The sequence below is a fragment of the Zonotrichia albicollis genome, chromosome 9, assembly GCF_047830755.1.
Source record: "Zonotrichia albicollis isolate bZonAlb1 chromosome 9, bZonAlb1.hap1, whole genome shotgun sequence".
Lineage (NCBI taxonomy): Eukaryota > Metazoa > Chordata > Aves > Passeriformes > Passerellidae > Zonotrichia > Zonotrichia albicollis.
The window spans coordinates 13,898,869-13,914,434 of NC_133827.1; the positions used below are offsets into that span (position 1 = coordinate 13,898,869).

Genomic DNA, 15,566 nt, shown 5'->3' on the forward strand with positions numbered 1-15,566 from the left:
ATTTGGAATTTTGGAGGGAAATTTGGGGAAAATTAGAGAAAAAAATTGGGAATTTTGGCAGGGAAATTTGGGAATTTTGGAGGAAATTAGAAAAAAAAATTGGGAATTTTGGGGGGAATTTTGGGAATTTTGGGGGAAATTAGGAAAAAAAAATTTGGGAATTTTGGAGGGGAAATTTGGTGAAAAATCAGGGGAAATTTTGGGAAAAATGTAGAAAAATGTGAGAATTTGGAGGAAATTTTGGTCAAAATTTTGAGAACTTTTGGGAAAAATGTTGGAAAAAAATTTGGGGAAATTTGGAGAAAAAATGAGAAAAAATCAGGGAAAATTTGGGAATTTTGGGGAAAATTGGGATTTTTTGAGAATTAGGGGAAAATTGGCGGAAAAATGGAATTTTTGTTGAAAAATTGGGAATTTTGAGATAAATTTGAGAATTTCAGGAAAATGGGATTTTGGGGGAAATTTGGGGAAAAATTTGGGAATTTTGGGGGAATTTAGTGGGAATTTTATGGAATTTTTGGGGTAAAATTGAGAATTTTGGGGGTGAAAAATGGGGAATTTTGGGGTAATTATGAGGAAAAATTTGTAATGTTGGGGAAATTGAGGAATTTTTTGGAAATTTGAGGGGGAAAATTGGGAAACTTGGGGTAAAAAACCAGAAAATTTGGGTAAAATTGGGAATTTTTGGGTAAAATATGAGACAAATTTTGGGGAAAATTGTGAAAAAATTTGGGAATTTTGGGATGAAAAATTGGGGAATTTTGGGGGCATTTTGAGGAAAATTTGGGTAAAGATTTGGGAATTTTTGAGAATTTTGTGGTGGAAATTTGGGGAAAAAATTGAGAATTTCTGTAAAAATTGTGAATTTTCAGAATTTGAGGGAATTGGGGGAAAAATTTGTGAATTTTGGGGAAATTTTGAGGCAAATTTGGGGGGAAATTGGGTAAAAACTTGGGAAAATGGGAGAAATTTGGGGTGATTTTGAGGAAAAAATTGTATTTTGGGGGAATTTGGAATTTTTTAGAAATTTGGGGGGACAATTGGGAAATTTGGGTGAAATTTTGGGAATTCTGGGGAAAAAGTGAGGAAAATTTGGGAATTTTTTGATAATTTTGGGAAAAAATTGGGAATTTTTTGGAATTTTGAGAGGGAAATTGGGGTAAAAATTGGGAATTTTGGGGTAACTATGAGGGGAAATTTGAGGGGAAATTTGGGTAAAAATTTGGGAATTTTTGGGGTGGGAAACTTGGGAACTTTGAGGTAATTTTGAGGAAAATTTGGGGATAATTGGGAAATTTTGGGGAAAATTTGGGATTTTTGGGGAAAATTGGGGAAATTTTGGGGAAAATTGGAGAAATTTTGTAAAATTTGGGGATTTTTGGGGAAAATTGGGGAAATTTTGTAAAATTTGGTATTTTTGGGTTTGATTTTGAGGAAAATTGGGGAAATTTTGGGATATTTTGGGAGATAATTGGGAAAATTTTGGGGAAGATTGGGGAAATTTTGTAAAATTTGGGATTTTTGGGGGAAAATTGGGGAAATTTTGAGGAAAATTGGGATTTTTGGGGGAAAATTTGGGAAATTTTGTAAAAATTGGGGATTTTTGGGGAAAATTGGGAAAATTTTGTAAAATTTGGGATATTGGGGAAATTTTGGTGGAAATTTGTGGATTTTGGGGGAAAAATTGGGATATTTTGGTGAAAATTGGGGAAGTTTTGTAAAATTTGGGGATTTTTGGGAAAAATTGGGGAAATTTTGGGGAAAATTGGAGAAATTTTGGGGAAAATTGGGGAAATTTTGTAAAATTTGGGATATTTGGGGAAAATTGGAGAAATTTTGAGTAAAATTGTGGAAAATTTGTGAATTCTGGGGAAAATTGGGAAAATTTTGTAAAATTTGGGGATTTTTGGGGAAAATTGGGGATTTTTGGGGAAAATTGGGAAAATTTTTGGGAAAATTTGGGGAAAATTGGGGAAATTTTGAGAAAAATTGGGGAAATTTGGAGGAAAATTTGGGATATTTTGAGGAAAATTGGGGATTTTTGGGGGAAAATTGGGGAAATTTTGGGGAAAATTTGGGAAATTTTGTAAAATTTGGGGATTTTTGGGGAAAATTGGGGAAATTTGGGGAAGAATTGGGGAAATTTTGTAAAATTTGGGATTTTTGGGGCACTCACTGCGAGTTTCCTCTGGAGCCTCCTCGATGTCGGCCTGGAATAGAAAAAAATCCCAAAAAATTAGAAAATTTGGGAATTATTTTTGGGATTTTGGTTTTTTATTTTATTTTTGGGCTTTGGAGATTTGGGGGGTTTATTTGGGATTTTTTGGGGGAGATTTTGGGGTTTTTTGGGGTTTTTTGGGAGGGATTTTGGGGGTTTTTGGGAGGAATTTGGGTTTTATGGAGGAATTTGGGATTTGGGTTTTTTAGGGGAACTTGGGAATTATTTTTTTTTTTGAGATTTGGAGTTAAAGGTTTTTTGTGGGGGGGATTTGGGTTTTTTTTAAGATTTTGGGGGATTTTTTTGGGGAGATTTTTGGGATTTTGGGAGGATTTTTTAGGGATTTGGGATTTTTTGAGGATTTTTTTGAGGGTTTTTGGGGAGATTTTGGGTTTTTTTAGGATTTTTGGGGGATTTTTTTGGGGGATTTTGGGGTTTTTTGGAGGAATTTTGGGGTTTTTTGGAGGAATTTGGGATTTGGGTTTTTTAGGGGAACTTGGGAATTTTTTTTTTTTGAGATTTGGAGTTAAAGGGATTTTTTGGGGGGATTTGGGGTTTTTTTAGGATTTTTGGGGATTTTTTTGGGGATTTGGGGTTTTTGGCAGATTTTTGGAATTTTGGGAGGATTTTTTAGGGATTTGGGACTTTTTGAGGGGTTTTTTTTGAGGATTTTTGGGGAGATTTTGGGGTTTTTTAGGATTTTTGGGGGATTTTTTTGGATTTTGGTTTATTTGGGATTTTTTGGGGGAGATTTTGGGGTTTTGTTGGGGTTTTTTGGAGGAAATTTGGGGTTTTTTGGAGGAATTTTGTGGTTTTTTGGAGGAATTTGGGATTTGGGTTTTTTGGAGGAATTTGGGAATTTTTTTTGAGATTTGGAATTAAAGGGTTTTTTTGGGGGGGATTTGGGGGTTTTTTAGGATTTTGGGGGATTTTTTTGGGGAGATTTTTGGGATTTGGGAGGATTTTTTAGGGATTTGGGATTGTTTGGGGATTTGGAGTTTTTTGAGAGATTTTTTGGGGAATTTTGTGGGGATTTGGGGTTTTGGTGGGAAATTTTGGGGGGTATTTCTTTGGATTTGGGATTTGGGTTTTTTGGGGGGAATTTGGGTTTTTTAGGGGGGATTTTGGGCTTAGGTTTTTTTTATTTAGGGGATTTTTTTGGAATTTGGGATTTTTAGGGATCTGAGGGTTTCTTTTTGGGGATTTGGGGTTTTGGGAGGGGGTTTGGATTTTTGAGGGTGTTTGGGGGGAAATTGGGGATTTTTTGGGGGGGATTTTGGCAGGGAAATTTGGGAATTTGGGGGGAAATTAGGAAAAAAAATGGGAATTTTGGGGGGAAATTAGGAAAAAAAATTGGGAATTTTGGAGGGGAAATTTGGGGAAAATGAGAGAAAAGAATTGGGAATTTTGGCAGGGAATTTTGGGAATTTTGGGGAAAATTAGAAAAAAAAATTGGGAATTTTGGTGGGGAATTTTGGGGAAAATTGTGTAAAAATTTGGGGATTTTGGGGGAAATTAGAAAAAAAAATTGGGAATTTTGGGGGGAAATTTGGGGGAAAATTCCAGGGGAAAATTGGGGAAAATTTGAGAATTTGGGGGGAATTTTGAGGGAAAATTTGAGATTTTTTTTTAATTTGGAAGGAAAATTTTGAGGAAAATTTGGGAATTTAATGGGAAGTTTGGGGGAAATGTGGGAATTTTGTGTGAATTTTTTGGAATTTTTGCAGTAAAATTGGGAATTTTGGGGTGAAAAATTGGGAATTTGGGGGTAATTATGAGGAAAAATTTGCAATTTTGGGGAAATTTAGGAATTTTTTTGAAATTTGAGGGGAAATATGAGGGGGAAAATTGGGAAATTTGGGGTAAAAACCAGAAAATTTGGGAATTTTTGAAAATTTTGGGTAAAATATGAGGCAAATTTTGGGGAAAATTGGGGAAAAAATTGTGAATTTTGGGATGAAAAATTGGGGAAATTTGGAAATTTTGGGGAGAAATTGGGAATTTTGGGGGAATTTTGAGGAAAATTTGGGTAAAAAAATTCGGAAAAACTGGGATATTTTGGTAAACATTGCAGGGACACCCCAAATATCTCATAAATCAAAAACCCCCCATTGCAGGGACACGAAAACCACCTGAAAATCACCCCAAAAAAAACCCCAAAACCCCCTTAAACCGGATTTCACCATTTCAGGGTTCCCCAAAGACCCCAAAAGCATCTCAAGGACCCCCCAAAAACACCAAGGACCCCCCTAAACCAAAGTTTAGCACCCCAAAACTCCCCTAAATCACCTCAAAAAGCCCAAAACCACTTCAAGGACCCTCAAAAACCCTCAAGGACACCCCAAAATCAAATTCCCCCATTCCAGGATGCCCCAAAACCACCCCAAAGATCCCCCCAGCACCCCAAAATCACCTCAAGGTTACCCCAAAACCGCCCCAAAATCACCTCAAAAAAGCCCCGGACCCCGTTAAACCAACTCCCTCCACTCCAGAACCCCTAAAAACCAACCCTGAGACCCCAAAACCACCCAAAGGATCCCCCAAGAAACCTCAAGGTCACCCCAGAAACCCCAGGGTGCCCTTAAACCACCCCAAAAATCACCTCAAGGTTACCCCAAAACCACCCCAATGTCACCCCAAAAAAACTCCAAAATCCCCTCAGGAATTCTCCCCTCACGTTTCCCCTCAGGATTTTTCCCCTCAGGAATTTTCCCCTCAGGATTTTTCCCCTCAGGAATTCTCCCCTCAGGAACTTTCCCCTCACGTTTTCCCTCAGGATTTTTCCCCTCAGGAATTCTCCCTTCACGTTTACCCTCAGGATTTTTCCCCTCAGGAATTTTCCGCTCAGGATTTCTCCCCTGAGGAACTTTCCCCTGACGTTTCCCCTCACGATTCTCCTCAGGAATTTTCCCCTCATGATTCCCCTCAGGTTTTTTCCCCTCAGGAATTTTTCCATCACGATTCCCCTCAGGAATTCTCCCCTCACGTTTCCCCTCAGGATTTTTCCCCTCAGGATTTTTCCCTCACGTTTCCCCTCAGGATTTTTCCCCTCAGGAATTTTCCCCTCACGATTCCCCTCAGCCGCACCTGGCTGGGTTTGCGCTGCCGCTCCCGCAAGAATTCCGCTTCCCAGCGCTTCAGCAGCACCTTCAGCTCCTGCTGCCGCTCCATGGCCGCCAAAGCGGGATTGGGGTCGGGATTTGGGGTCGGGATCGGGAATTGGGGTCGGGGATCGAGGGAGGCTCCGGGGGGGAACCCAGAGCCGCCTCAGAGCGAACCTCCCGCTCCCGCCAAGCGTCAGCCAATGGGATGGCAGGGATTCGTGATTGACAGCGAAATGAGCCAGTGGGAAGGAAGACAAAGAAGAGCCCGCCCATCTCGACATAAACCAATGAGAGTTTTTAAAAGCATTGACGGACAGCTGTAAAAGCCAATTGAAATAAAGGAAACAGCCCCCAAGGCGGTTTTGCCTGTTGATCGATTGTCACGACGAGAAGACACGGAAGGAAACCGTCCGTACGAGCTCCCCAAAATCCAAGTTTTTCTTAGTGATATCCTTGCATTTGGGGTTTCCCTAAAATTTTCTGATCCCCAAATCCCCACAGCCTCCTCAGAGATGCCCTGAGGGTCCCCTCACAACCGCCGCCATCTTGATCCCAGCTTTTCTTTGGGATTTTCTCACATTTGGGGTTTCTCCATCGCCCAAAGGGTCCCCAAATCCCCACAAGCCCCCCAAAATCCAAGTTTTTCTTCATGATATCCTCACATTTGGGGTTTCCTTGGAATTCTTTGATCCTCAAAGTCCCCCCAGAGACACGCTGGGAGTCCTCTCACAACCGCCGCCATCTTGTCCCCGGCCTTTCTTTGGGATCTCCTCACATTTGGGGTTTCTCTGGAATTCTTTGGTCCCCAAATCCCCAAAAATCCCCCCCAAATCTTGGGTTTTCTTCGCATTACTTCGCATTTGGGGTTTCCTTGGAATTTTTTGATCCCCAAATCCCCACAGCCTCCTAAGAGACGCGCTGGGAGTCCCCTCACAACCACCGCCATCTTGTCCCGGCTTTTCTTTGAGATCTCTTCACATTTGAGGTTTCTCCATCTCCCAAAGAGTCCCCAAATCCCCACAAGCCCCCCAAAATCCAAGTTTTTCTTCATGATATCCTCACATTTAGGGTTTCTCTGCAATTCTTTGATCGCCAAATCCCCACAGCCCCCCATGAGATGTGCTCAGGATCCCCTCACAACCACCGCCATCTTGTCCCCGGCTTTTCTTTGGGATCTCCTCACATTTGGGGTTTCTCCATCGCCCAAAGGGTCCCCAAATCCCCACAAGCCCCCCAAAATCCAAGTTTTCCTTCATGATATCCTCACATTTGGGGTTTCCTTGGAATTCTTTGATCCCCAAAGTCCTCCCAGAGACACGCTGGGAGTCCTCTCACAACCACCGCCATCTTGTCCTGGCTTTTCCTTGGGATCTCCTCACATTTGGGGTTTCTCTGGAATTCTTTGCTTCTCCATCACCCAAAAAGTCCTCAAATAGCCACACCCCCCCAAAATCCAAGTTTTTCTTTGTGATATCCTCGCCTTTGGGGTTTCCCTAAAATTTTCTGATCCCCAAATCCCCACAGCCCCCTAAGAGACGCGCTGGGGTCCCCTCACAACCACCGCCATCTTGTCCCGGCTTTTCTTTGGGATCTCCTCGCATTTGGGGTTTCTCCATCTCCCAAAGAGTCCCCAAATCCCCACAAGCCCCCCAAAATCCAAGTTTTTCTTCATGATATCCTCACATTTAGGGTTTCTCTGCAATTCTTTGATCCCCAAATCCCCACAGCTCCCCATGAGATGTGCTCAGGATACCCTCACAACCACCGCCATCTTGTCCCTGGCTTTTCTTTGGGATTTTCTCACATTTGGGGTTTCTCCATCGCCCAAAGGGTCCCCAAATCCCCACAAGCCCCCCAAATCCAAGTTTTCCTTCATGATATCCTCACATTTGTGGTTTCTCTGCAATTCTTTGTTCCCTACACAGCCCCCCCAATGGATTCCCTCCTCTTCCTCTGTGCCCGCCGCGTCGTCGCCCACCGCCCTCTTCCCGCCCTTCCCGCCAATCTCCACCCCGTCCTGTTCCAAGCGGCGTTCCTGGACGGGCGGCCCATGGTGCTGTGCGAGCTGGTGGCCGCGTGGCCGTTCCCGGTGCTCAACTTCCAGCAGCTGGTGGGACGCCGGGAGCTGCTGCGGGACCATCCCTGCACGCTCTGCTTCCAGGCCGTCATCCTGGCCGTGGTGGACCAGCTGCGGCGGCAGCTGGAGGAGCCCGGCCACGACGCCAGGTGGGTTCTGGGCAACGTCGGGATGGGGGCACCTCCTCCACTCCTGAGGTTCCTCCATTGGTTTTGGTGGTTCCTCCAAGGTTGCGATGGTTTCCTTCTGTTTTTGATGGTTCCTGGTTTTGATGGTTCCATCCTTGATGGTTCCAGGAACGTCGGGATGGGGGCACCTCCTCCACTCCTGAGGTTCCTCCATTGGTTTTGGTGGTTCCTCCAAGGTTGTGATGGTTTCCTTCTGGTTTTGATGGTTCCTGGTTTTGATGGTTCCATCCTTGATGGTTCCTTCCCATTTTTGATGTTCCATCCCTGTTGGTTACTTCCTGGTTTTGATGGTTTGTTTCCGTGGTGGCGCAGCTGCGGCGGCAGCTGGAGGAGCCCGGCCACGACGCCAGGTGGGTTCTGGGCAACGTCGGGATGGGGGCACCTCCTCCGTTCCTGAGGTTCCTCCATTGGTTTTGGTGGTTCCTCTAAGGTTGTGATGGTTTCCTTCTGGTTTTGATGGTTCCTGGTTTTGATGGTTCCATCCTTGATGGTTCCAGGAACGTCGGGATGGGGGCACCTCCTCCGTTCCTGAGGTTCCTCCATTGGTTTTGGTGGTTCCTCCAAGGTTGTGATGGTTTCCTTCTTGTTTTTGATGGTTTATTGCCATGTTTGATGTTCCCTTCCCATTTTTGATGGTATCTTCTTGGTTTTGATGGTTTCCTCCCATTTTTGATCGTTTCTTCCCTTTTTAGATGGTTCCTTCCTTCGTGGTTCCATCTGGGTTTTGATGGTTCCTTCCCATTTTTGATGGTTCCTTCCTTGACAGTTCCTTCCCATTTTTGACAGTTCCTTCCCATTTTTGACAGTTCCTTCCCATTTTTGATGCTTCCTTTCTGTTTTTGGTTTCCTTCCATTTTTGATGGTTTCTTGCCACTTTAGATGGTTCCTTCCTTGACGGTTCCATCCCATCTTTGATGGTTCCATTTTGGATGATTCCCTCCTGTTTTTGATGGTTCCTTCCCATATTTCATGATTCCTTTCCGTTTTTGATGGTTTTAATTGTTTCTTTAATTTTTTGACGCTTTATTTGCATTTTTTATGATTTCCTCCCATTTTTAATGGTTTCCTCCTGTTTTTGACAGTTTCTTCTTGTATTTGATGGTTCCTTCCTATTTTTCATGGTTTCTTCCTGGTTTTAATGGTTTCCTCCCATTTTTAATGGTTTCCACACATTTCTGATGGTTTCGTCTCATTTTTTATTATTTCCTCCCATTTTTGATGCTTTTCTCTCATTTTTGATGGTTCCGTCCTGTTTTTGATGGTTTCCTCCCGTTTACATCTTCTTCCCAGTTTTTGGTTTTTGAAATGAAAAATAGTTTGAAATGGAAAAATGGGGTTTTTTTCCATTTTTGATGGTTCCATCCAGTTTTTGATGGTTTGTTCTTGTATTTAATGGTTTGTTCTTGTATTTGATTGTTTCTTCCCATTTTTGATGGTTCCTTCCTGGTTTTGATGGCTGTTTCTGATTTTTGATGGTTCCCCCCATTTTTCATGGTTCCTTCCCATTTTTGATGGTTCCCCCCATTTTTCATGGTTCCTTCCTGGTTTTGATGGTTTTCCTTCCCATTTTTGATGGCTCTTTCTGATTTTTGATGGTTTCCTCCCATTTTTGATGGCTCTTTCTGATTTTTGATGGTTTCCTCCCATTTTTGATGGTTCTTTCTGATTTTTGGTGGTTCCTTCCCATTTTTGATGGCTCTTTCGGATTTTTGATGGTTCCCTCCCAGTTTTGATGATTCTTTCTGATTTTTGGTGGTTCCTTCCCATTTTTCATGGTTTCCTCCCATTTTTCATGGTTTCTTCCCATTTTTGATGGCTCTTTCTGATTTTTGATGGTTTCCTTCCCATTTTTCATGGTTCCCTCCCATTTTTCATGGTTCCTTCCTGGTTTTGATGGTTCCTTCCCCTTCCCATTTTTGATGGTTCCTCCCATTTTTGATGGTTCCTTCCCATTTTGGATGCTTTCTTTCCTCCCCTTTTTTGATGTTTCCTCCCATTTCCCATGATTCCTCCCCATTTCCCCAGCCTGCGCGTTCTGGACATCACCGGCCTCCCGGATTCGGTGTCCGGCCGCGCTCTGGCCTGGATGAGCGGGTGGACGGGCACGGTGACTTTGGCCAAGGCTTGCGTGGAGGTGTCCAAGCACCAGCGGGAATTCCAGCGGCGCGGATCCAGGCGCCGCTCGGGCGCCGCCACGGCCGCGGCCGCTCCGCAGCCCCCGGGCGTCGACGTCCACGCCGACCTGTTCGTCAACGGGGCGTCCTACGGGATCCTGCGCGACGCGCTGCAGCCCGGGGCCGCCGGCCTGCTGCGCCTCAAGTGCCGCGAGCTCCGAGCCGAGCAGCTCTCGGCGTCGGCCATCGTGGCCTTGCTGCGCTCCCTGGAGCCGTCCTTCCTGCGCAGGGTGGATCTGAGGTTCAACAATCTGGGATTGAGCGGGCTCTCGGTGATCCTGCCACACCTCTCGCGCTTCCCGGAGCTGCGCAGCCTCAAGCTCCAGTACAGCAACGTGGACGTGCGGCGCCCCACGCCCGAATCCGCCATCGGCATCCGGTGCCTGGCCCGGCAGCTGGGAATGCTGCCCAGCCTGCGCGAGCTCAACCTGGGATCCTCCCGGCTCTCCGGGAACCTGCGCCAGATCCTCTGGTGAGCTCCCGAGGGTTGGGGGGCTCGGGGGTCTTTCCCAGGATTTCATTGTCCCGACGTTCCCGTGTTTCCGTTATTTGGATAATTCATCACTCAGTGATCCCATTGTCCCATCATTCCAAGATCCCATAATTCCATGATTCCAGGATTCCCAAAGGTTGGTCTCCATGGTCTTGGAGGTCTTCTCCAATCTTGATGATCCCTTGCTTCCATGATTTCATTATCCCAATGTTCCCATGATTCCGTTATCCCGATAGTTCGTGACTCAGTGATTCCATGATCCCAAAATTCTGTGATTCCAAGATTCTCAAAGGCTGAACTTGATGATCTTGGAGGTCTTCTCCAATCTTAGTGACTCCATCATTCCAGGATTTCATTATCCTGATATTTCCATGATCCCACAATTCCCTCATACCAATAGATTATCACTCAACGATTCCATTATCCCATAATTCCACGATTCCAAGATTCCCAAAGGTTGGGCTTGATGGTCTTGGAGGTCTTCTCCAATCTTAATGATCCCTTGATTCCATGATTTCATTATCCCAATATTCCCATGATTCTGTTATCCTGATAGTTCGTGACTCAGTGACTCCATGATCCCAGAATTCCATAATCTCTGGATTCTCAAAGGCTGAACTTGGCAATCTTGAAGCTCTTTTCTAATCTTAGTGACCCCGTGATTCCAGGATTATATTATCCCAATATTCTGTTATCCCAATAATTCATGACTCAGCTGTTCTATTATCCCATAATTCCATGATCCCATCATTCCAGGAGTCTCAGAGGTTGGGCTGGATGCTCTTGGATGTCTTTCCCAGCCTCAGTGATCCCGTGGATCCAGGATTTCATTGTCCCGATGTTCCCGTGATTCCGCTATCCTGATAGTTCGTGACTCAGTGATTCCACTGTCCCATCCATTCCAAGATCCCAGAATTCCTTGGTTCCAGGATTCCCAAAGTTTGGGCTCGATGGTCTTGAAGGTCTTCTCCAATCTTGATGATCCCTTGATTCCATGATTTCATTATCCCAATGTTCCCATGATTCTGTTATCCCAATAGTTCATGGCTCAGTGACTCCATGATCCCAGAATTCCATAATCTCACAATTCTCAAAGGCTGAACTTGGCAATCTTGGAGGTCTTCTCCAATCTTAATGATCCCATGGATCCAGGATTCCATTATCCCAACATTCCCACAATCCCATTATCCCAATAGTTTATGACTCAACACTTCCATTATCCCATAAATTCATGATCCCATAATTCCATGATTCCAGGATTCCCAAAGGTTGGGCTCGATGGTCTTGGAGGTCTTCTCCAATCTTAATGATCCCTTGCTTCCATGATTTCATTATCCCAATATTCCCATGATTCTGTTATCCCAATAGCTCGTGACTCAGTGACTCCATGATCCCAGAATTCCATGATCCCAAAATTCTGTGATTCCAAGATTCTCAAATGCTGAACGTGATGATCTTGGAGGTCTTCTCCAATCTTAATGATCCCTTGATTCCATGATTTCATTATCCCAATATTCCCATGATCCTATGACCCTCTCATCCCAATAGTTTATGACCCAACAATTCCATGATCACATAAACTCATGATTGCATAATTCCGCAATTCCAAGATTCCCAAAGGTTGGGCTTGGAGGTCTTATCCAATCCTAATGATCCCTTGATTCCAGAAATTCATTATCCCGTTGTTCCCACGATTCCACGATTCCATTGTCACAATAGTTCCTGACTCAGTGATTGCATTGTCCCAGAATTCCAAGATCCCAGAATTCCTTGGTTCCAGGATTCCCAAGGGTTGGGCTTGATGGTCTTGGAGGTCTTCTCCAATCTTAATGATCCCTTGATTCCATGATTTCATTATCCCAATGTTTCCATGTTCCCGTGATTCCGTTATCCCAATAGTTCATGACTCAGTGACTCCATGATCCCAGAATTCCATGATCCCAAAATTCTGTGATTCCAAGATTCTCAAAGGCTGAACTTGATGACCTTGGAGGTCTTCTCCAATCTTAGTGACTCCATGATTCCATGATTTCATTATCCTGATATTTCCATGATCCCACAATTCCCTCATACCAATAGATTATCACTCAACGATTCCATTATCCCATAATTCCATGATTCCAAGATTCCCAAAGGTTGGGCTCGAGGGTCTTGGAGGTCTTCTCCAATCTTAATGATCCCTTGATTCCATGATTTCATTATCCCAACATTCCCATGATTCTGTTATCCCAATAGTTCGTGACTCAGTGATTCCATGATCCCAGAATTCCATGATCCCAGAATTCCATGATTCCAGGATTCTCAAAGTCCTAACCTGACAATCTTGGAAGTCTTTTCCAATCTCAGCAGCCCCATGATTCCCGGATTTTATTATCCCAACATTCACAAGATCCCGTGGTTCTGTTATCCCAATAATTCATGACTCAGCCATTGTATTACCCCAGAATTCCATGATCCCAGAATTCCAGCAGTCTCAAAGGTCAGGCTCGATGGACTTTCCCAACCTGAGTGATCCCACGGCTCCAGGATTTCATTATCCCAATGTTCCCACGATTCCATTATCCTGTTGTCCCAATAGTTGACAACTCAAAGATTCCATCATCCCATAATTTCATGATCCCAGAATTCCCCGATTCCAAGATTCCCAAGGTTTGTGCTCGATGGTTTTGGAGATCTTTTCCAACCTTAATGATCCCAGGTTCCCATAGTTCTGTTATCCCAACAGTTTATGACTCCATTCTCCCATAAATTCAAGATTCCATCATTCCTTAATTCTAAGATTCCCTAAGGTTGGGCTCGATGGTCTTGAGCATCTTTTCCAACCTGGATGATCCATTGATTTCAGGAATTCATTATCCCAATGTTCCCATAATCCCATGGTTCCGTTGTCCCAATAGTTGACAACTCAAAGATTCCATCATCCCATAATTCCATGATCCCAGAATTCGGCGATTCCAAGATTCCCGAGGTTTGGGCTCGATGGTCTTGAGGATCTTTTCCAACCTTAACGATCCCAGGTTCCCATGATCCCGTTATCCCAATAGTCCATGACTCCATAACTCCGTGATCCCATAATTCCTTGATTCCAGGATTCCCAAAGGTTGGATTTGATGATGTCAGACAATGGCTCCATGACCTCATAACTCCATGATCCCGTAATTTCATGGCTCCATGATCCCAACACCCCATAACCCCACAGTTCCATGACCCCACAATTCCATGATTCTCAAAGGTAAAACCTGACGTTCTTGGAGATCCTTCCCAACTTCAGCCATTCCATAATTCCATGACCCCACAATCTCATGGATCCATAATTCCATAACTCCATGCTCCCGCGATCCTCAAATGTCAAACCTGATGGTCTCAGAGACATTTCCCAACCTGAGTCATTCCATAATTCAGTGACCTCAAAATCCCAGGATTTCCAGGGGTCAAACTGGATGTTCTTGCAGCTCTTTCCCAACTTCAGTCATTCCACAGTTCCATGGCTCCCTGATCCCATAACTCCATGATTCCCAAACCTTGACCTTGATGGTGTTGGAGACCTTTCCTGACCTGAGTAATTCCATGATTCCATGACCCCATAATTCCAAAATCCCAGGATTTCAGAGCTCACACTCGATGTTCTTGGAGACCTTTCCTAAACTCAGTCATTCCATGATCCCATCACTCCATCATTCCAAAATCCCAGGATTTTCAGAGCTCACACTCGATGTTCTTGGAGCTCTTTCCCCGCGTGTTCCCACCCAACCCTGACCTGTCCCTTTTCCCTGCCCGCAGCGACCTCCAGGCGCCGCTGGAAAGCTTGGAATTGGCCTTCTGCTCCCTCGTTCCCGCCGACCTCGCCTTCCTCGCCCAGAGCTTCCACGCGCCGGCCCTCAAGCGCCTGGACCTGAGCGGCCACGACTTCTCCCAGGGCCTGCTGGAGCCGCTGCGGCTGCTCCTGGAGGAGACCTCGGCCTCGCTGCTGCACCTGGATCTCAGGGAATGCCGCATGGCCGACGCCCACCTGCACGCGCTGCTGCCGACGCTGCGCCGCTGCTCCCGCCTGCGCTTCCTGGGACTCTACGGCAACTCCCTGTCCATGGCCGCGCTCAGGGATCTGCTCCACAGAACCCTGGAGCTGCCCGAGCTGCGCCTGGTGGTCTATCCCTTCCCCGTGGATTGCTACAAGCCGGGGCCGCCGCGCTCTGACGGAGATTTGGGGGATGCGGTGGATGAGGAGCTGCTGGCGGAGGTGCAGGTGGAGTTCATGCGGGTGTTGCAGAGCTCCGGGCGGAGCGACCTCGTGTGGAGCTCCAACCCCCGCGGGCACGGAGGGCTCGACTTCTTCTCGTTGTGATGGGGGGGAAAAGGTGCTGCGCCCCAAAATGCAAATCCTGCATCCCAAAATTCCCAAATCCTTCATCCCAAACTCCAAAACCTTCATCCCAAAATCCAAATCCTTCACCCCAAAATCCAAATCCTTCGCCCCAAAATCCAAATCCTGCACCCACAAAATTCATCCCCAAAACCAAATCCTTCACCCCAAATTCCAGATCCGTCACCCCAAACTCAAAAACCTGCATGCCAAAGCCCAAATGCTTCACCCCAAAATCCAAATCCTTCAACCCAAAATTCATCCCAAAATCCAAAACCTTCATCCCAAAATTCACCCCAAAATCCAAATCCTTCATCCCAAAATTCATCCCAAAGCCCAAATCCTTCACCCCAAAATTCAAATCCTTCACCCCAAAATTCACCCCAAAATTCAAATCCTTCACCCCAAAATTCATCCCAAAATCCAAATCATTCACCCCAAAATCCAAACCCTTCACCCCAAAATCCAAATTCTTCATCCCAAAATCCTTCATCCCAAAGTTCCCAAATACTTCCAAATCCTTCATCCCAGAAAACAAATCCTTCACCCCAAAATCCTTCACCCCAAAATTCACCCCAAAATTCCAAAACCTTCACCCCAAAATCCAAACCCTTCACCCCAAAATTCCACCCCATCTCATTTTTCCCTTTATTTTGGTGCTTCCCCACCCGGTTTTTATATTTTTTACCCCCTCCTGATGTTTTGTGTTTTATTTAATATTTTTTCCCCCACCCCGATGTTTTGCGTTTTATTTTATATTTTGTGTTTTATTTTATATTTTTTATCCCACTCCAATGTTTTGTGGTTTATTTTATATTTTGTGTTTTATTTTATGTTTTGTGTTTTATTTTATATTTTGTGTTTTATTTTATGTTTTGTGATTTTATTTTATATTTTTTACCCCAACCCTGACATTTTCTGTTTTATTTTAGGGTTTTCCACCCAGTTTGGG

General features: G+C 44.6%; 1 protein-coding gene across 1 annotated transcript; it reads left to right on the forward strand.

The window, feature by feature from the left end:
- Window positions 1-7,251: 7,251 nt before the first annotated feature.
- On the forward strand, window positions 7,252-15,181 carry LOC141730116 (leucine-rich repeat-containing protein 14-like). Its single transcript, XM_074546753.1, has 3 exons — window positions 7,252-7,556; window positions 9,612-10,233; window positions 14,035-15,181. Exons 1-3 carry the CDS (start codon window positions 7,256-7,258, stop codon window positions 14,594-14,596), a joined length of 1,485 nt encoding a protein of 494 aa, XP_074402854.1. The 5' UTR covers window positions 7,252-7,255; the 3' UTR covers window positions 14,597-15,181.
- Window positions 15,182-15,566: the final 385 nt, after the last annotated feature.